General features: G+C 52.8%; 1 protein-coding gene across 1 annotated transcript in view; it reads right to left on the reverse strand.

Annotated features, from left to right (window-relative positions):
- The window catches only part of ZNF282 (zinc finger protein 282), a 26,343-nt gene that overhangs the window by 2,895 nt on the left and 9,816 nt on the right, over window positions 1–13,632 (reverse strand). The window contains exons 3-8 of the mRNA XM_040473054.1: window positions 11,515–11,641; window positions 10,856–10,975; window positions 8,944–9,063; window positions 7,587–7,700; window positions 6,019–6,132; window positions 7–130 (exon numbers count right to left, since the gene is read on the reverse strand). Coding sequence (XP_040328988.1) covers window positions 7–130; window positions 6,019–6,132; window positions 7,587–7,700; window positions 8,944–9,063; window positions 10,856–10,975; window positions 11,515–11,641 — 719 coding nt within the window. The remainder of the gene's footprint in view (window positions 1–6; window positions 131–6,018; window positions 6,133–7,586; window positions 7,701–8,943; window positions 9,064–10,855; window positions 10,976–11,514; window positions 11,642–13,632) is intronic.

The following is a 13,632-nucleotide window of genomic DNA, read 5'->3' on the forward strand; positions in this document are numbered from 1 at the left end:
GGGGGCCCGCCGCCCGCCCCCGTCTCGGCCGCCGGGAGCACCGCCAGGCTCGGCGGAGCCGGCTGCGGCTGCGGCTGCTGCGGCTGCTGCGGGGCGGGGGGCGGGTTCTTCACCAGCAGCAGGCTGTCACCTGCAGAGGAGGACACAGGGAGAAGTGACATGCTGATGGCGCTCTGTCCGGGGTTCCCCCCCCCTTCCCCCCGCACACCCTCCCTGAGAGGGGCCCAGGCCCTTAACGGATTTCCTCTGCGGCTATCTGGGCCTCAGCTTCTCCGAAAAAATGAGGGGACTGAGCAAGGGCAGGGGGCATGTTCCCTGTGGTTCCGGGGCTCCTTGACCCTCTGACATGCCCAAAGCCACCCGCTGGCTGGAGAGCACCAGAAGCAGGTCCAGCAGGTGGCACTCAGTTAGGAGAGGAAACACCTGCAGAAAGCAGGGGCAGGGAGGGGGGGGTGGGGGTGGGGGCTGGGCTATGCGGAAGTCACGTTGGAAGGCCGAATTGCCAGGAAATAAGAAAACAACCGCATTCTGATGTTTGATGCTAATTTATCTAAGCAGAATCTCTGGACCAGAGGGAAAGAATTTACTAGAACTTATCCAAGGCGAAAGCCTGTCTGGGGGCCTGCAGAAATGGAATGCAGGGAGTGGGGACCAGACCAGAACCACACGGCCATTTTCAGTCGTGTTTCTTTCAAGCCACTGGCCTTCAGACTTGAACAGCAGCACAGTGCCCGGACCACTGGGCCCAGCCTGCCATCTCTATCCCCATCAAAACTGACCAGACAACGGGGCGGGGGGGGAGGGGGGGGGTGTAGGGAGGGTGTTCAGTCAGTTAAGCCTCCAACTCTCGATTTTGGCTCAGGTCATGATCTCGTGGTTCGTGAGTTCAAGCCCCGCATCCGGCTCTACGCTGATAGTGTGGAGCCTGCTTGGGATTCTCTGTCTCCCTCTCTCTCTGCCCCTCCTAAGCCTCCATTTCAGGGCCTGTTTCCCAGGAAACCCAACTTGAAACAGTCCTAATTTCTACTCTGATAATTCTTCCAACTCGGTGTGTGCATCAATCCACTGCTCTCACCTTCCCATCATGCACCCGCTCCCCTCTGCCCTCCCTTGCTGACCCAGCTTAGTTCCCGTGGTCAGCACCGGGGTCACTGGGCCACGAAACACCCTTTATGCCTCTGCTCTGCTTGCCTGGGGAACCCGAACACAGCAACCATGCTTGAGCAGCTGAAGATGGCTGGCAAAAATTGCACAGATCTCAAAAGGGGCCCCCACCCAGCCTGTCACCCTACTCTACTTCTCAGCGTGCCCTGATTTATGGGGCATACATCCCACCTCTTCCAGCCGCCAGCCTGAGAACTGTTGTTCCCGCCCTCACTGGCCAGTAATGAATTCAGACTTAGGCACGTGACCTCGTTCTGGCCGATGACACGTGAGGAGGAGGCTTCTGGGTGCTTCCTCACTCCTTCGAGTGTAGGAAAAGAGATGGCCTTTCCTTTCCCTCTGGTCTGGATGTGACTGCTTTGGAAGAGCTGTGCCCATCTTGCTCCAGCCATTCCAAGGAGGCTGAACAAAGAGCTGGAAAGAACCCAGGTCCCGGATAACGTAGCTTCATCCTTGAATCAACCTGAGGCTGAACCTCAACTGCCTTAGTTACGTAGTGGAATAAATGTCTTCGTTGTTGAGGGCAGTTTCAATCAGGGGTCTAAAGCAGTGGAGAACAGCCTACTAGGCACGGTGGTCCAATATCTCCCAATTTAAGAGAACATTCTCCCCGGACACCATGTGCTCCCAGGCTCCGCTACCCCATCTCACCTCATCTTTGGTCCTTTTCATACCAATGTTCTTGAAGAGTTATCTACCCTTGCTTTTACCGATCTCTTTCAAACTCTCCCCGCTGAAACAACTTTTTCAAGGTCATCAACAACCTCCAAGTTGCCCAATCCAATGGCCAATCCAATGGTCCTGCATATTCAGGCCCTCGTTGTGTTTGTAGTTAACCCTCCCTCGAGAGTCTCTTCTCTTAGCCTCTGGATTTCCTCCAGGCTCACACCTCGTGCCTCTTTAATTCTTTGTCTACGCTCTCCCTAGATCTCTTAGAGTCCCCAGCCTTTAAAATAACCTATGTATAATAATTTAGCAGGCCTTTGTCCCTGGTCCCTAGGAGGTAGCCTCTAAATCCTTGGAATTTCCAGGGTGAAAGGAGTGTCTTTCTTATTCAAGGTAGGCTCTGGTGTTATGCTAATGAGGCAATTCGTGGTGAGTGCCTAGATAGTGGATGCCAAAAAATGATGACTCAGGATCTGGGCTGCCTATGCCAGTAAGACCGTCCCCACGACTGGAGAGGGGACAGGCTGGAGAACGACCTCAACCTCACCTCCAGTGGTTCAGTCAATCAGAAGTATGCAAAGAAACTCCAGTAAAAATTCTAGACACAGAAGCTTCAGTGAGCTTCTCTAATAGGCAATACATACTGTGTATTGTCACACATCACTGTGCTGGGATGGTGACACTCCTGATCCCACAGGGAGCAGACAACATAAGCTTCCATAAGCTTCAATGTTTAGGACCCTTCCAGAACTGGTCCTGTGGATCTCTCCTTTTGCTAGTTCTGATTTGAATCCTTTTGCTCTAATAAAACTAACTATGAGTATAGATGTCTTCCTGAGTTCTGTGAGTTGTTCTAGTGAACTAAACCCCAGGGGCTAATGGGAACCCCTGAATTTGTACCCAGATGGTCACAAGTGAGTGGGTTGGGGACCCTCAAATTTGCAGCTGGTGTCTGAAGTCAGAGCAGTCTCGTGGAGGAGGGCACTTCACCTGGGAAGTCTGGTCTAATTCCAGGGAGCTGCTGTCAGAAGTCATTACCACCTACAACCCCAGGTGAATCTAACCCCGAGTTCTCTCTTGAACTTCAGACTCCTGTGTTCATCTGCCTACTTGGATGCCATCTCAGATCTTACAGGCCCAAAGTAGAACACTTGATTTACACAGTGAACCGGCTCTGTCCCAGGACTCACCATTCCAGGAAACGGAATTTTGGTTCAGGTCCTGATTTCACGGTGTGTGAGTTGGAGCCCTGCATCGGGTTCTGCGCTGACCCCATGGAGCCTGCCTGGGATTCTCTCTGTCCCCCCCACTCCCTCTCCGTCCCTCCCTTTCTCTCGCTCTCAAAAATAAATAAAAATAAATGAACATTAAAAAAAAAAAAAAAAAAAAAGGAAACCAGATCATGTCACTAACCTGTTTCTTCCCCAGGGAGGCCTTTCCTGACTTAACCCCCCGGCGCCCACCCCCACCTGCCTGCTTCCCCCCCCACCCCCCCGAGTCATCACCTCAGAGCCCGGACCGCCCCTGACTTTATCTGGTATGCTCTCGAACTTGCTTGTCCCCCATCACCTTCCCACATAAGGAGCGACCCAGGCTCTTTTTCCCTGCTGTTACTAAGTACTTGTAATACTGCATAGCACAGAGTAGGCACTGAGGAAATATTTCTCAAATAACAGAAACTGAAAAAGGCGGGGACCAGTGCTTTAACCCAAGGCAGCGAACAACGTGGGAATTTCAGGAGCGGGCCTTCAAATCGCATTTTGTAGGTGTTGGCATCTGCGTAGGGGAGTCTGGCTCTAGGCTCCTGACCCCACTCGCTCCAGAAGCACCTGGTAGCCACGGGACTCCAAAGTCCTCCTCAGACTTCCTGCTTCGATGGAGCCTCACGCACACTCCCTTCCCTTTGACTGAATTAGATTTTTCTTCCTGTCTTACACTAGCTATCATATATAATTGAGGAATCCCTTTTACTACAATGTAGTGTCCAATCAGGCCAAAGTCTGACTTTGGGTCAAATAGGACACCAGGTCTTTCTTGCACACCCCGGGGCAGGGGGAAGGAGGCTGGCAGAGACGGGCATCCTAGGGTTCTGTGTTTTACTCTAATTCCACTACCCTCTCCAATCCCAAACCCTCTCCAGAAGACGTGATCCCACGTCTCACCAAAAGTCCATCCTGTTGTCCTTGAGAAAGGACGTGTACTCTCTAAACCTCAGCGATACCACAGGTGAGATACTAACTTCAAGACGAACAAGCGGAAGGCGGGCCCCCCCTTCGGGAGAAAGTCAGGAAGCTCTGATAAGAGGCTCTGGTGACCGGGCCGGCAGGAGCATTTCCCGACACTCCCGTCTCCCAAACGCCGGGCATTGCCTCCCAAATGCCAAGGTTCGAAGGCCTCCCAGAGAGAAAACAGCACGAGGCAAATCGTTCTGTGACTCAGAATATCCAAACCGAGTAGGTAAAATGGTCTGCTCACTTGCAAAGCTTTGCAGTCTCTGTATAGACTCCCCCTCGATCATTCCCACGGCCACATAAGGTCTCCAGGAAAAGGCTCCTCCAGGCCCACGCACCCCCAGGCAACTTGGAGAAATCAAGTGGTCGTGCTGAGGGACGAAGGTTTGGGCAGAATTCCTGGCACGGGGTTTGGTGAACTAGCACCTACGTCTTCGAGGCCAGAAACGGCCTGAGCACCGTCAAGAAGGAAGTGGAAAACTGCGGTCACTTCTTCCTGGCCTCAGTCAGTCCCCTGGCTTGCCCGGTCTCACCCCAGCCCAGCAGCAGGTCGGAAGAGGACCACTTTAAATTCTATTTTCAACAAGGGCACACGCGGCTCCTCTCCGGCACCCTGACCAGTCCTCCAGCCCCAGCCAACTCTTCCAGACTGGACTCAACTGGTCTCACGGAGAGCGGGATCCACTTGCCTGGGTTGTAAAGGGCCTTCCCGATCAGAAATAATCTATGTGCTCAGCTCTTCCCTGGATTCTAGGCTCTTGGAGGGTTTCAGGAGTATGGACAGGGAGCATACTGACCAGAAGACACTAAGTCAGCCATCTTGAGGGCAAGGACATAGTGCTAAGTCTGGCAAGGAACGCCAGCCAGACGCTAAGGGTGTTAAATGATCCGCGAACATATGGCTAAGGTCACTGGCCAATAAGTGAAACTTCAAAAAAGACCCAGGAGACCCAAGTCATGTGAGACGTTTGGTCCCTTACCTACTGGGGGAAAAAAAAATCCCCTCTGCCTGTTGGAGCTTTAGTATCTTTACCAGCTACCCCGGGAGGTCAGCTCAGGGCTGGCTTGGGACTACGGCCAGCGTCTTCTAATTACGTGAGCCACCCGGTGTCATCAACTCCTGCTCAGGCGCCAGTGGCTCGACTCTCTCCCAGCCCCCTCTCCTTTCCCTGCTGTTACGAGCTGAACTACAGCCCCCCAAAAAGATGTGGAAATCCAAACCCCAGGTACTGCAGAAAGTGACCTTATTTGGAAACAGCCTCTTTCCAGACGTAATTAGTTAAGATGAGGTCATACTGGAGTAGCGTGGGCCCTGACGCTAACTTATGTCTTTAAAGGAAGACGGCCAGGAGAGGACACCGACACGCAGGGAGAACACCACGTGAGGGTAAAGGCAGAGGTGGAGCCATGCATCTACAAGCCCAAGGAATGCTAAACGCTGCCACAAACACCAGAAGCTAGGAGGTTTTCAGAAAGGGCATGACCCTGCCGACCCCTTGATTTCAGACTTCTGGCCTCCGGAACGGAGAGACAATACCTTTCTGTTGTTCTAAGCCACCCCGTTTGTGGTGCCTTATTAAGACAGTGCTAGGAGGGGCGCTCAGTGGGTTGAGCGGCCGACTTCGGCTCAGGTCATGATCTCACAGTTTGTGGGTTCGAGCCCCACGTTGGGCTCTGTGCTGACACTTCAGAGCCTGGAGCCTGCTGTGGATTCTGTCTCCCTCTCTCTGCTCCTCCCCCACTCGTGCTCTGTGTGTGTCTCTCTCTCTCTCAAAAATAAATAAACATTAAAAAAAAAGAAGAGGACAGCACAAGGACACAAACATGCCCGCCGTCTTCCAAGAGGAAAGGAGACAGTGCTTTGATACAGAACATCACTCTGTCAGGGGGTAGGCCGAGGCAAGCAACCAGCCCTGTGGACGACATACCCAGGGGCCCCAGGGGACGCGTTACTCACTGGGGCCAGAGTCTAATCCGAGCTCTCCTTCCATGGAGTCACGTGGGCCCCACGGGTATGGCTGCTCCTCCTGTTTGATCCACGACAGAATGTCATGTGCTGAGATCAGAGACTCTGTTCGTGGAAAGAAGGCAGCCTGAGATTCTGTTCATTCCCACTGAGCAGCCCATCAAGGGTTAGAAAACCCTCACATGCAAGGCCCGCCGCCCCGGCTCACAGGGCACGTGGCAGTGGGGCATCTTTGTCTCATTTCCTGGCCTCCTCACCCTCCCAAGCACCCTCACGGATGGGATCTCGCTTGTGCTCGAGGTATTGAGCTGGCCACGGAGGAGGAGGCTTCGCCCAAAGTCTGTGCAGCTGCAGAACCCAGATGAGAACCTGCATCTTCCAATCTGTCTGCCTGCGGGTCCACAAGAGGCCAGAGGCAGGTCTGGTGTCTGACGGCCCATGGGACCGGGGTATGAGTAATAGGACTTAAGAACCAGCAATGGCAGGGGCGCGTGGGTGGCTCAGTTGGTTAAGCGTCTGACTTCAGCTCAGGTCATGATCTCTCGGTTCCCGGGTTTGAGACCCGCATTGGGCTCTCTGCTATCAGCATGGAGCCTGCTTTGGATCCTCTGTTCCCTTCTTTATGCTCCCTCTCTCTGTCTCTGTCTCTCTCTCTCAAAAATAATAAACATTAAACCAAAAAAAATTTTTAAGTTCTAAAGTTGAAACAAGGAATGCTAGCTTTTTAAATTTTTCTAATGTTTATTTTATTTTTGAGAGAGAGGGAGAGAGAACAAGCAGGGGAGGGGCAGAGAGAAGGAGACACAGAATCCAAAGCAGGCTCTAGGCTCCGAGCTATCAGCACAGAGCCTGATGCGGGGCTTGAACTCACGAACCGTATGATCATGACCTGAGCCGAAGTCAGATGCTCAACTGAGTCACCCAGGCGCCCCAGGAATGCTAGCTTTTATGTCTGATCTTGTCTTCCTGGTGTGTGGGGTCAGTTGAGACCCTGGGGTCATCGCTACCAAATATGAGGACACGGGACTTCTCCAGCTCTACAAGCACACGTGAAAACACATACACACATGCGCGCGCGCGCACACACACACACACACACACACACACACGCGGGTCCCAGACAGGTGCAACTTCACTGTTCTGTATGCGTGGACGGTACCCAGAAGTTTCTCAGAAGAGATTTAACTAGCGTCCGCTCATGAAAAATTCCAAAAAACGTAAATTACTTTCATTCTGTCACAGAAATATACACCAGTTCTAAAAGTCTTTCTGGTTATATTTATTGCTCAAAAATTGTCATTGCTGAAATAACTGTCGCGTCACTTACGTTGACGCAATAAACTGTCAATGTAATGATTCTTTTAGAAAAGCCCTCTGTACTTTACGAATGGTTAGATTCCAAAATCTGTATGAAGTTGCTAACTGAGGGACACGCTGTATTCTATCCCCTGAGCCTTTCACTGGCCTTTAACCAGAAGTGATCAGACTGACTTCCCAGCAGTTACAAAACTCAGAGAGAGTCTCCGTGTCCTTGACATTCATCCTGGTATCTTGCTTACCTGAATTGGGGTCCGTTGGAATATCTCTCTCTGCCAGATCCTGCTGATCCCATACGCACGGGTGCTCCTCCTGTTTAATCCGGGACAAGAGGTCCTGGGCGGAGGCTGGTGAGTCTGTGGGGATACAGCAACAAAGGCCTCAGGGGACACGAGGGGGCCTGCAAGTCTGTGCTCTGATCCTGCAACGATCTCTTTTCCCTAAAATTCAGGCATAATTGAATCACACTAATTAATTAAAGGTTTAAGTCAGCTTGTCCCCATTTAATGGAGCTTTTGTGGCAGATGAGTGGATACTGTGGGGCGAGCATCATTACCGGTGACTTCGAGAGAGAGTCTTTCTGTGCTTCGGGAACTTCAGTCGTTAGAGTAAGAGTCACATTTGAGCCCAAAGCTCCACCGTGGCCAGAGGTATTCCTCGCGAGGGGATTTTCCAGGAAAATGTGGCCTTCCATGAGCCTTTTAGATTCACCATTTTATTGGGATTTTTTCTAAGATGTATGCTCTCTCTTCTGCAGTCTGCTCAACCTCATTTACTCTTTCTTGCCTTCTTATCTCTCAAAGCTCTCTTTGAAGATACTAATACTGTGATGCCGTCTGGGAGCATGCCTGATGGAAAGGGAACAGGCTTTCCCCCACTCAGATGATGTGATCCCTTACCTGTGGGCGTGAGGCTCTGACTAAGTGGGGGCTGAGGTTTGTGGAACTCTAACCTCTGGATAAGTAATGAGCTATAGTATGTTACGAGATCCTGTGATGGGTAATTTTGTGACAGCTAGGCTATGGAACCCACATAGTTGGCCAGACGTCATTCTAGATATTTCTGTAAATGTATTTTTTTTTTTTCTTCAGAGATTGGTATTTAAATCAGGAACCCTTGAGTCAAATGGACTGCCTTCCACAACGTGGGTGAGCCTCATGCCAACAGCTGAAGGCTTTCATAGAAAAAGACTGAGCAACCCCAAAGGAAGAGGGGATCCGGCCAGCAGACTGGACACGGCAGCCTCCACAATCATTGAAGCCAAGTCCTTAAAATCAATCAGTCTGTCTCTCTCTCTCCACACCCGGACACACACCCACACTCACCTTGTGGGTTCTCGGGAATAGTTAAAATAGTTGAAAACTGATACAAAAAAGACAAGAAACAGGACAAGCTAAGCCCGGATGGGCGGCAGATTGCCGGAGCCATGTTCGTGCCCCTTCAGGAAACCCTGTCTCTCTGCCCGCCCGAGGTCCAACTTCTCCATTTCCAGCTCTGGCCTCTGGCCTGGCACACACAATGGACAATGCTGGGGGCCGTCAGACCATGCCGGGCCCTTCCTCTCCCTCCCTGGCTTGGGCAGCTCCTGGACTCACTCACCAGTAATAGACTCCGTGGGGACGGCTCTTTCCTCCAGGCCCCGCTGGCCCCGGACACATAGGGCTTCCTCCCGCTTTACCTGAGAGGACGAATCCTGTGCAGGCACCAGGGGCTCCGCTCCTGGGGAGAGGGAATCATGTCATTTTGGTGTCCTTTCTGAACAACATCACCCGGATGTTCTTGGGGTCAGGAGCACGGCTGACGGCACTTGTGAGGGAAGGACACGGGGGCTTCGGGTTCCTGGTGGGCAACTGCAGGGGACCCCGAGAAGCAGAAGGTCCTGGGAGCAGAGAAACAATCAGTATTCAGGACAAAGGGGTAGGCCTGGCCACAAGATGAGGTGTAATAAGGCCGGGAGAGAGTTCCAGAAACAGCCCAGGCTGGGTTTGGTGCTAATCAGGACCAGGTCAGAAGTTTGACCTCCGTGTAGGAGTCACTGATTTTCACTTTTCACCCCAGTCAGAAAGAGGTGGCCAGATACACACACACACACGCGCCAGGTCCTTCTGATGATGTTCCATGGCGTGATGTACCAGCCCCGGCAGCGGGCGGCTTGGGTGGAGGGGGACAGATTAGATGAGGGACTGGGTTCAACACTGCCTGCAGCCCAGCAGGCGAGTCACCCAACCTCTCTCTTGGCCTGCTCGTTCCCCCCACAATGTGGACATAGCGATCACGGCTCTAGCTCCCGCACAGGGATGGATGAGAACTCGGGGAGACTGCTGATGTACCGGACTGAAATGTGAACGCCTGCAGCGCTGGAAGGCAGGGAAGGGGCCGCTCGGATGAACTGTCCAGAGACAGAGACTTGATCAGTGGTAGCCGGTGGCTGGGGGCCGGGGGCTTGGCGGGGGAAGTAGGAGTGACTGCTCATGGGTCCGGGGTCTCCCGTGAGGAAAATGTTCTGGAACTTGACAGTGGTGACGGTCACACAGCTGTGTGAACCACTGAATTACACACTTTATAAGAGTGACTTTAGGGGCGCCTGGGCGGCTCAGTTGGTTGAGCATCCGACTTCGGCTCAGGTCATGATCTCGCAGTTAGTGAGTTCGAGCCCTGCGTCGGGCTCTGTGCTGCCAGCTCAGAGCCTGGAGCCTCATTTGGATTCTGTGTCTCTGTCTCTCTCTGTCCCTCCCCTGCTCACACTCTGTCTCTCTCTCTCTCTCAAAAATAAATAAACTTAAAAAATTAAAATAAATAAATACATACATAAAAGAGTGACTTTATGGCACATGAAGAGAACAGACTGGCAAGGAGGGGTCACTACCTTCTAAGGGAGCTTCCTTAAAAAGGACAGAGTTCAGGGGCGCCTGGGCGGCTTAGTCAGTTAAGCGTCCAACTTCGGCTCAGGTCACGGTCTCATGGCTGAGTTCGAGTCCCGAGTTGGGCTCTGTGCTATCAGTGTTGAGCCTGCTTCAGATCCTCTGTCCCCACACCTCCTCCCCTACTCATAATGTCAGGAACTAGATCTCCTGGGGACCACACATCCCCTCTTGAGTAAGGAAGGCAGTGAGGAAGGCGTGAAGTGTGAATCTGCCTGTGGTGAGGCCCCAGCAAAACCCTGTATCCATGCGGGCTCCCCATCTGCCCCGGGGCTAGGTCCGGCTGCTCCCAGGTCTCCAGCCTCTCCCTGCAGGCGGAGGTCAGGCCTGGGAGGCTGCGAGCCTGCTCCTCTCTTCTCTCTGCCCAGCTCACCTGGGCCTCCACAGCTGCCTGGCTCTGACCCAACAGACAAGCTCGGTGCTCCTTGGGCCCAGAAGCCTCTTCCTGTAAGTGACTGCCATTATTTCCGTGGTGGCAGAACCGGCCCCAAGAACGACTCAAGGGAAGCCCGTCTTGAACTAAAGCAAGGATGGTGAGGCTTCTCTCCTGCCCTGACCTTGGCCCGGGGCTTTTTTTCAGCTGTCATCACCTGTGTCTGGATCCATTAAGATTTCTCGATCTTCTGGGTCACGCTGCTCCCACACGCAAGGCTCTTCCCTGGGCTCCGCCTGGGATGGCGCATCCGGCTTGGGCACCGCGCCCTCCGCGTCTAGAATGAGTTGGAAGGGAAGGAAGGACACAGCGAAGTTGACCAGTGGATCCCGATCAAGGGCGCTGGCAGAAGTCTCCCTCACTCCAGATGCCCTCCCCACCAGAGGGCCCCTCGAGGCGGTGGCCATCACGTATACGAGCTAATCTCTTATGAGGAATCTTGAGAACCAGCGAACGGATTCCCAGGTTCTGGTGTAGAAACAGCTGGACTCTAAAAGCCAGCAGCAGACAGACCGTGGCTCGTCCAAGGCTATTAGGATGAGGCATGTAGTCAGGTGCCAGTGATGCGGTTTGGCTACATTCCAGAACTAAGCAGCCCCGAGCTGAGTGCTATAGTGGCAGTTCCTGTAACTGGGCTTTCAACCATCGTGTTGTTAGAATCATTCTATCTTTAGGGCATTATAACCACAGAGTTTCTTGCATTTCCCTGAGGGATAAACACGAACACCTTGCCTGGGTGGTGTGAACGTGAGTTGGGAAGCGTTTCACTGCCCTCGGCACACGCTGCCTGCCCCAGAGGAGGGAGGGCGCTCTTACCCAGGGACACCAGGGTTTTGTAGTTCTCCTTGACAAGGTTGTTGTAAAGCTCCTTCTGCCACTCGTCCAAGTTCTTCCACTCATCCTCAGAGAAGTAGACAGCGATGTCGACAAATGTCACCGGAACCTGGGCCGACAAGAGTCACAGTCTGGCACCTGCCTGCTTGTCCCCACAGCCTCCCCTCCAGGGGCCACGGGGACCCTTTCACCCCAGAGCCTGGCCTTCGATCTCCACGGCTCCTTGTCCCCCAGATCCCAGCCCAGTCCACCTCAGTGGGGACAGTCCACTCTACTCCCGATCTTCTTATGCTTCCAAAACAGGATGGTCAACATGCCATTGCCCCACCCCCTTTTTTTTTTTTTTTTTAATTTTTTTTTCAACGTTTATTTATTTTTGGGACAGAGAGAGACAGAGCATGAACGGGGGAGGAGCAGAGAGAGAGGGAGACACAGAATCGGAAACAGGCTCCAGGCTCCGAGCCATCAGCCCAGAGCCCGACGCGGGGCTCGAACTCACGGACGACCGCGAGATCGTGACCTGGCTGAAGTCGGACGCTTAACCGACTGCGCCACCCAGGCGCCCCCCCACCCCCTTTTTTTAACGCACTTAACTATATCCTTTGTAAGTTCGCTTTCAGGTAAACTGGGTACCTGAAGGCAGAGCTGAAATCCACAGGCTGCTTTTGGCACTCCAGGTGTCGGAGGTGTGGAAGGTTCTCAGGGGGGGGGGTCCCTGTCCCCAAACCTGTATTTCCAGTCAGGTTAGCTCGAGGTACACACTTACGTTTTTGTCACCAAAACACGTAAATCTAAGGGCGTGTGCTAAAGCTGCAGGACCTTGACCTCGATGGTTCAACGCTAGATCCCAAGCATCTGGAGGCACCTGCTTTGGAGCCAGTAACTGTGTGTTGAATACGTCGAACGGCTGTTGCCAGTACTGGGCAGCTAAGTCCACTGCAGCCTGGCTCACCCATTGCCAGTGCGGCTCCCTAGTGATTCCACCCAGTCTAGTCTGTTCTCCAGGACTCCTATTTCGGTATGACAAGGGTCCTTGTCTCTACTCCCCTCAGACGCTCACCGGCATGGCCCAGCCTCGCACTGAATCTTTCAAAATGGTTTCGCCTCATGACTTTATTATCTGAGCTTCCCCTCCGGGACACACGGCCTTGTCGCCATCGCTCGCACCCTGGCCTCCCACCCTCCATTCTCCCCGGCCCTAACTGGAGCGGGTCAGGCTTCGAACCTGCACACACGGCCAAGGCAAGCCCCTGCGGCACCTCTGGACACATTAGGTAAGGACAGCCCTCGGGGCGCCTGGCCCACTGGCGTCCAGCTCGGTGAGTGGGCAGTGCCTTTACATTAGAAATATCTAGGGGCACCTGGGTGGCTCAGTCTTTGGCTCCGGTCATGATCTCACAGCTCGTGAGTTCAAGCCCTGCATCGGGCTCTGTGCTGACAGCTCAGAGCCCAGAGCCTGCTTCGGATTCTGTGTCTCCCTCTCTCTCTGCCCCTTCCCTGCTCATGCTCTATCTCTGTCTCTCTGTCTCAAAAATAAATAAACAGTAAAAAAAAATTAAAAAAAAGAAGAGGAAGAAGAAGAAGAAATATCTAGGGGCCCCTGAGTGGCTCAGTCAGTTAAGCATTCAACTCTTGGTTTCAGCTCAGGTCACAATTTCACGGTTCGTGGGATCAACCCTCACATCAGGCTCTGCAGCAACAGTACAGAGCCTGCTTGGGATTCTCTCTCTCTGCCTCTCCCCTGCTGGTGCGCGCGCGCGCTCTCTCTCTCTCTGTCTCAAATAAATAAACTTTAAAAAAAAAAAAAACTTTCATTAAAAAAAAAGAAAAAAGAGGGTACCTAGGTGGCTCAGTCGGTTAAGCGTCCAACTTTGGTTCAGGTCATGATCTCGTGGTTTACGAGTTCGAGCCTTGAGTCAGGTTCTGTGCTGACAGCTCAGAGCCCAGAACCCGCTTCAGATTCTGTGTCTCCCTCTCTCTCTGCCCCTTCCCTGCTCATGCTCTGTCTCTCTCTCTCTCTCTCAAAAATAAATAAACACTAAAAAAATTTAAAAAGAAGAAGAAGAAGAAGAAGAAGAAGAAGAAGAAGAAGAAGAAGAA

Source organism: Herpailurus yagouaroundi, unplaced genomic scaffold (assembly GCF_014898765.1).
Source record: "Herpailurus yagouaroundi ecotype Mexico unplaced genomic scaffold, PumYag 100, whole genome shotgun sequence".
In the NCBI taxonomy this organism is placed as follows: Eukaryota; Metazoa; Chordata; class Mammalia; order Carnivora; family Felidae; genus Herpailurus; species Herpailurus yagouaroundi.